The sequence below is a fragment of the Podarcis cretensis genome (assembly GCF_951804945.1).
Source record: "Podarcis cretensis genome assembly, chromosome: 4".
NCBI lineage: Eukaryota > Metazoa > Chordata > Lepidosauria > Squamata > Lacertidae > Podarcis > Podarcis cretensis.
In genome coordinates this window covers 17,138,627-17,146,486 of record NC_137173.1, presented here as the reverse complement: position 1 = coordinate 17,146,486, position 7,860 = coordinate 17,138,627, and the positions used below count along the sequence as shown (strand labels likewise).

General features: G+C 48.1%; 1 protein-coding gene across 2 annotated transcripts in view; it reads right to left on the bottom strand.

Moving 5' to 3' along the window:
- Positions 1-685: 685 nt before the first annotated feature.
- Positions 686-7,860, bottom strand: part of DEUP1 (deuterosome assembly protein 1) — a 67,152-nt gene continuing 59,977 nt past the window's right edge. For both annotated transcript variants that reach the window (XM_079973776.1, XM_079973777.1), the window contains exons 12-13: positions 7,477-7,765; positions 686-1,112 (exon numbers count right to left, since the gene is read on the bottom strand). In XM_079973776.1, the coding sequence (XP_079829902.1) occupies positions 939-1,112; positions 7,477-7,765 (463 nt within the window). In that variant the 3' untranslated portion in view covers positions 686-938. The remainder of the gene's footprint in view (positions 1,113-7,476; positions 7,766-7,860) is intronic.

Here is a 7,860-nt window from a genome sequence, read left to right as displayed (position 1 = left end):
GGAGGGGGCCCACATCTTTAAAGTTAAATGTTACAAATACTATGCCTGAATGTATCCTTTCAACTTGACAGCTCAGGGAAGTTACCAAGCTTTAAAAATAATATAAAATCAACTCCTTTGCCAGTTTCCTCCATTCCAAAGCTATTTTCCCCTTGAAAAAGGACTCCAGGAAGTTCCCAGAGGTGACACTTGCTGAGATGATTGTTGGCCAAGGAAAGCCTAATCCCATCACCAGACTTGCCAAGGGGTCCAGACATGCAAAGGAAGTTCTATTGTACTTTGGGTGGTGGGACTTCAGAGGTGTTTGCCTATGCTAATCTTATACCTGGGTCTTGCCCTGACATGTCTGTTTATGCTAATCTTGTACCAAGACATGTTTGCCAAGGTTAAACTGGTGTAACCCCTGTCTATCCCTCCCCTTTTGTGACATGTCAGTGATGTAGCAATGATGCTGTACGAACTGTATTCTGGGATATGGTGGGAAAGTTTTAAAAGTCTTTGTCACCCCATCCTCGGGGCTCAAATTTCCTCTTTGAACCTATTGCGGAATAAACTTTGGTCTACAGCTATTTGCTCCGGTTGGTGGCTGGAATCTTTCTTTTATTCTGCAGGAGCCCGACAAGCTGGGTGACTGAGCAGCCTCACACCTAGATTTTTCCGTAACAATATGGACATCTGGTATGCATTTAAAGGTTAAAAAGTTTTCATATTTAATTTCCAGGTTTCTTTTTTTTAAGATCGCATACACTCTGCAATACACAATATTCCAAATTCATGTTGAAATGAAATCCACAGTCGAAGTATATACAAAATCTCACATTACAAACACTTCTTTGCATAAAGGCAATTCTTTTCCCCCTTTCCCCCTTTTATAAAGCAGCAGCTGATTATTTATTCTGGGATTGTCACTTCATTTTAGACTTCCTTTTTTTCCAGGCTCATCTGTGCCTGCTTTGCTTGAAAGCGGTGTACTTCTTTATGGTGTTCTCCGACTGCCTCTGCAGCTCTTCAATGTGAGAGTTTAAAACCTGCTCAAAATCTCTCGCTCGCTTCTCCTCCTCCTGTAGGAACTTCTCTGTCACCGTCGCAGCAAATGGAGTCTCTGGGGAAGCCTGAACGACACAAAGAATTGGCACAATTAGGACGGGGTATAATTAGCCAGCTTTTCTTATTAGCTTTCACACTGACAATATTGCACTGGTGAAACAATCTCTCCTTCTTTTGCACATTCTGTTCCACAGAGTACTTAGCCCAGCCAGTGGTATTACACCCCGCTAGGATAAGTCCGTGTCTATATTGGGACGCCACTGCCTTCAAATTGGAAGAAGAAAAACTACAATAACCATGCTGGGACGGATCCCTTATTTAAGGTTCCTTACTACAAAAGCGCATGAAAACCAGTATTTTAACATTACTGAAACTCTGCCTCATTTCACATCTTAAATTTTATGTCTTGATTTTTGTGTTTCTTATTCCAAAGAGGTATTTATCCAATCTCTGCATTTGTCTTAAAACCATATGCATCACCATTTTTTTCATAAGCTAACTTAATGCGGCTTAGAGTATAAAGGGTCATGTACGCGGGTTAAACCACAGAGCCTAGGACTTGCTGATCAGAAGGTCGGCGGTTTGAATCCCTGCCACGGGGTGAGCTACCGTTGCTCAGTCCCTGCTCCTGCCAACCTAGCAGTTTGAAAGCACGTCAAAGTGCAAGTAGATAAATAGGTACTGCTCCGGCGAGAAGGTAAATGGCGTTTCCGTGCGCTGCTCTGGTTCGCCAGAAGCGGCTTGGTCATGCTGGCCACATGACCCGGAAGCTGTACGCCGGCTCCCTTGGCCAATAAAGCCAGATGAGCACCGCAACCCCAGAGTCGGCCACGACTGGACCTAATGGTCAGGGGTCCCTTTACCACATAAAAACATGTCCATTAAAAAAATAATCCTGTATCACAAAATAGCAAGCATGGAGGTACAGCACTAAAATAGCATAGCTAAGAGATCAATCGACTAAAATCCTCCTGGAACAATCACGTTTGGGCCAGATCCTGAAAAGAACGACATGCTTTGGACAGATCAGTTTCCCAGGAGAGGGCGTTCCACAAAGTAGGCCACCGTCAAAAAGGCAGCAGGTGTATGCTGAATCTCATTTATCCAAGCGATCTGGAGCAAGGCCTTGGATTTTTGAAAGGCGGGTGTGGGGAGGAACATATCAAAAGAGGCAGCCCTTGGGGAAAATTAATGTTTTAAAGGTTAAAACCAACACACTGAATCAAACCTGAGAAGTTTCTCAGTTTTCATGGGCAGATCCTGTGTGTGTGTGTGTGTGTGTGTGTGAGAGAGAGAGAGAGAGAGAGAGAGAGAGAGAGAGATATTATGGCATGAACCAAAGTGGCGTGGTTGTGGCTTAGGGAGGAAGGGTTGTTGTAGCTAGCGTACCAACCAAAGCTTGGAAAGAAAAGCGTACGTCTCACCACTGATGTCAGCTGCAGGACTCCCAAAGCTGTGAACCTGATACTTTAGGAGCAGTGATATCACATCCTAAAAAGTCAGGTCAGCTAACCCTGTAGGGGTTTGTCCTCTCTCTGCTGCTGCCGCCACTTGATCTCCTCAAGAGTAGGGGAACAAGCAGCAGAATCCAAACCTCTGGTTTGGCAACTTCAGCCCATCTACACTCCGCTCTCCCAGCAGCGTAGACCCGGCAGCCTAATCCACATGGCCAGCCCCTGAAGCCAGTACAGCCCAGAAAGCCGATTTAAGGATTTTATTCAAAAGGAGGACGTGTAAATAGAAAGAGGGGAGAGAAATAGCAAGGGCACGGCTCAAACCTGAAATAAAACATTATAGGTCTAACTAACACTTCACTTGATCCAAACTAACATTGCTAAACACACGGTCACTTCTGGTCCTGGCAGCTTCAGAAATCAGTTGCAGGTTAGATGGGATCAAGAGGAACAAGAACTGCCTCAAAAGAGTAACCTTCTAAAGAGCCCCTGAGCCAGGTGGGTCTTGACTGACACGTGGCCATGTCCTGCCAATCATCTCTCAGGTCAAGATGCTCAGCTTGACACCTTTTTTATAGGCTGGTGGTGAGGAGATGGCAGACAACTCCTGGGAACAGGAAAAGATGGCTGCCGAGGGTGTAATTCCCTGCCAGGTTTCTCTATCTCCTTGCTAGACAGAATTTAATTAGGCACTTGTCAGGGACGTCTTAAGCATATCTGGCACCATGGTGCAAAGATCCCTCCTGCGCCCCCCCCCCCAGTTTCCTAGAGTTGCTGACCTTTTTAAGGGAGGATGGCTGTGAATAGGATCCAAAATGCAGCAGTCTGATTGGTCCTAGAGCAATAGGATTCAGAATGCAGCAGTCTGATTGGTCCTAGAACAATGCAGCAGTATGATTGGTCCACAGGAGCCACCCAATCCAGCTCCAGGTGGAAGTGAATCCACAACCTGATTGGCCTACAGGAAAATCCCGGAATTAGCCAATCACGTGCAGCCCATTGTGTAAATAATGTATATAAAGCAGATATTTTGGGGGGACATTCATTCCTCCTCACCACTATGAGCTGAATAAAGAGCATGAAATCCACTCTTGACTCCGAGTATATGTCAACGGCGCTGCCAGTGATGCGCCCGGCTTTGCGGGGCTGGAGGAGGCAGGCAGCGGTTGGAGGGCAGCTCTTCCGGCGGGGAAGAGGCAGAGGCTGGACGCGGCGGCTCCCGGCTCAGCTGGCCATTTCGTGCCGTGGTGGGCACGGCAGATGGAGGCTCTGGGCACGATGCTGCATGGTGGAGGTGGGCGAGGGCGGCAAGCTGATGCAGGGAGGTACTGCGTCCAGCCTCCGCCTCTTCCCTGGCACCGTCCAGAACCTGGCACCCTGGTGCCCTGCACCACTAGCCTCTATGGGTAAGACGGCCCTGGCACTTGTGTATTTAAGAAAGGACCTGTCTTCTCGGCTAAAGCATAATGGAGGACAAGAGACCAAACTTCCTCACAGGCTGCACACCTAACTCTGAGTCAGATCATCCATCCACTAACAGCATTTCCAGCTTGTCTGGATTAAGTTTCAATTTGTTCTGTCCCATCCAGTCCTTTGCGGCTGACAGACAGCATTTAAGGGCTCCATTACTTCCCCGTGTTCAGAAGGCAATGATTGAGCTGGGTATCATTTACATACGCAGCCAAATCTCTGAACAGCTGCTAAGCAGCATGGGGAGAAAAGAGAAAAACTCCAGAGGCCACAAGCCAACGGGAAAAGCAGCAAAGTCCTTCTGGGTCCTACCTCACAGAGCCAACTTGAGATGGTGCTCCTAATAGCCACACCTGCCAAGGCATCCCAGAAATGCACCACAGTTAATGGTGGCTAAACACTACCGAGATGGCAAGGAAAATCAACAGGATCACAGTCCCTCTGTCCTAGCACAAGTCATGGACAAGGGTAACCAAAACAATTGCAGTCCAAAGCCAGAGAGGAAGAGTTCCTGATAATCGGTTTTACTCAGAAACCCAGAACTAAGTTGCAACACACACACACACACACACACACACACACAAAATTTGCCAACAGGTAACAGTTCAAATCAGAGTGTTCCTATTATTATTTCCCATAAAAGCTGCACTACACTTTACTTCAGTACCAAAGGAAGGAAGCCTTCTCTAAGGGAAGTGTTCACTACTGAGCTATTTTCACAAAGCGAGGGTCAAGTAGACACAGGACGCCCCGCACTTCTTCAAGAATCTTGTTCATACCATGTGCGCTGTTTTAAAGGTTTCGAAGCTAAGTAAGTGCTTGTTCACACACACATATTAATTGTTTTTTGATTGCAGCATCAAGCGATGCCCTATTACAGGTTAATCACCACACAAGTTTTTTCATAGCACTTGACCCCTCTTCCAACAAAATACTTTTGTTGAGAGCGATCCGGATACCAAGGGAAGCAAATATATTTGTGAGACTTGAAGGTGCTTCCACTCATAAGGCTGGATTCAACAAAATAGTTGCACGAGGAGGAGCCAGGCCAATAAGTCCCACTAGTGCAACAGGGCTTTCCTCTCCTCTCCTCTCCTCTCTCCTGCCCAATTGGCTCGGGGTTCAAATTCAAGTGGCATCAGCATTACGAAAGGTGCGGTTTTTACAACTGAACAGCATCATCGTTATCATTCCAACAGTTTTGCGTACCAAATTTGTTTGTTTATTTCAAATCAAATTTGGCAAACCAAGGAAGGAGTCAGAGTAGCGTAAGGGGTGATGCAAATCTAGTTTGTGACTAAACCTTCACTTGCCAATTAAATCAATTAAAGCTCATATCCCTGCACCCACCACATGAATTCTAAGGTAAAGGTAAAGGGAACCCTGACCGTTAGGTCCAGTTGTGGCCGACTGGGGTTGTGGCGCTCATCTCAGTTTATTGGCCACGGGAGCCAGTGTGCAGCTTCCGGGTCATGTGGCCAGCATGACTAAGCTGCTTCTGGCGAACCAGAGCAGCGCATGGAAATGCCGTTTACCTTCCCGCCAGAGTGGTACCTATTTATCTACTTGCACTTTGTGCTTTCGAACTGCTAGGTTGGCAGGAGCAGGGACTGAGCAATGGGAGCTTACCCCGTCGCGGGGATTCGAACCGCTGACCTGCTTTTTAATACCCAGGTGCTTGTGGAAATAAAAGTCCTGCAAGGTTGGGGGCTGAGACATGCCGGCGATTAGGACTGTGATGTGGGGCGGTAGTTTTGCGCTGGATTCAGCCTCAAAGTCTGTGGCGTTTTCCGTACGCCAGAACTCCGAGGGCCAAGCAGCCCCCAAGGATCTGTAGCACAGATGGGCAAGATGGCTGAAGCCAATGTGCAATAGCAGCTGACCTTGCCTTGTGCTGCAATCTCACCTGGGTGGGGTGCAGAGCTTATTTTCAGCCAGAGGACGCTGGAGCGCAGTTCTGGCACCTCTCAGGTGGGCGCCATTGCAGGCTGGCGTACCCCCTGCCCGCTTCTTGTCTTTCCGTGTTCATGGACTGGGTGTTCATCAGTATGCAGATGACACCCAGCTCTACCTCTCCTTTAAATCAGAACCAGTGAAGGCAGTGAAGGTCCTGTGTGAGTGTCTGGAGGCGGTTGGAGGATGGATGGTGGCTAACAGATTGAGCTTGAATACTGACAAGACAAAAGTACTGTTTTGGGGGGACAGGGGTGGGCGGTTGTGGGGGATTCCCTGCTCCTGAATGGGGTAACTGTGCCCCTGAAGGACCAGGTGCGCAGCCTGGGAGTCATTTTGGACTCACAGCTGTCCATGGAGGCACAGGTCAAATCTGTGTCCAGGGCGGCTGTTTACCAGCTCCATCTGGTACGCAGGCTAAGACCCTACCTGCCCGCAGACTGTCTTGCCAGAGTGGTGTATGCTCTGGTTATCTCCCGCTTGGACTACTGCAATGCACTGTATGTGGGGCTACCTTTGAAGGTGACACGGAAACTGCAATTAATCCAGAATGCGGCAGCTAGACTGGTGACTGGGTGTGGCTGCTGGGACCACATAACACCGGTCCTGAGAGATCTGCATTGGCTTCCAGTACATTTCCGAGCACAATTCGAAGTGTTGGTGCTGACCTTTAAAGCCCTAAACGGCCTCGGTCCTGTATACCTGAAGGAGCGTCTCCACCCCCATTGTTCAGCCCGGACACTGAGATCTGGCGCCAAGGGCCTTCTGGCGGTTCCCTCATTGCGAGAAGTGAGGTTACAGGGAACCAGACAGAGAGCCTTCTCAGTAGTGGCGCCCACCCTGTGGAACACCCTCCCTTCAGATGTGAAGGAAATAAGCAGCTATCCTATCTTTAAGAGACATCTGAAGGCAGCCCTGTTCAGGGAAGTTTTTAATATTTAATGCTGTACTGTTTTTAACATTTGATTGGGAGATGCCCAGATTGGCTGGGGAGACTCAGCCAGATGGGTGGAGTATAAATAAAAAAATATTATAATTGTTATTATTATACGTACTTCTGAGAAGCCCCAAACGAACAAGTCAAAACGGAAGCTGGCCATCGTGTGCAAGTCTACACATTTATTTTTTTTAGATCTCTGACTCTACCTAGCTCCTAGCTGCCCCCAGCTGCAATTGGTCAAGCTACAGGGTGGGGCCAATTCATATTTCCTTTTCTTCTATCCGTCTCCCGCGTAGTGGCAGTGGGCTTTAAGCTTTCCAACCAGGCCTTTACCATTGCATGCGTTTTTGCGAGCGCCCTTCTGAGCTGCCCATGCCATCTGCCTGAATCTAAGAGAATGAGGGATGCTTTCTTTGCACAAGCTGCCTGAGTCTGATTCACCCCCATCTCTACTCTGCTCCCTTCAAACCTTTCCTGAAGATCCTCAGGAGAGACTTTTCACAGGACCGTCAAGAATGGCGAGAAAGTTCGATTGCACAGCAACCTTCCACTCGCCCAAGTTGTAGATGCAACCAGTGTTTCTCTTACAAAACAAGATCTGGAGATCCTTACCATCCGGATTTCATCTGCAACATAGATTTGGCTCAGTAACGTCTCAGACTTGTTCTTTTCAGGGAGGCAGCTGCTGTAACGTGCTGGATACGCCTCTCGAGGTGATGGAGACCTGCCATCTGCTGTGGGTTCTCGGGTTCTGCTTGGTCTTTGAAGAGGCAACGTGCAGCTGCTGTCGACGCTGACAATGTCGCCTTGGCCCTGCCAGGCAGGAACTTCCGTCCTGTAGTGTCCGAAGTTTTCGTAAGCTGCAGGTTGCGGTGCCCATTCGCTTTCATTCTGCGCAGGTCTAAAAGACGAATTAAAAGGTTTACAAGCTGGTTTATTGCCAGGAAATATTTGCTGACATGAAACAGTCTTTTCCAAAATGTCCCATGGAATGTG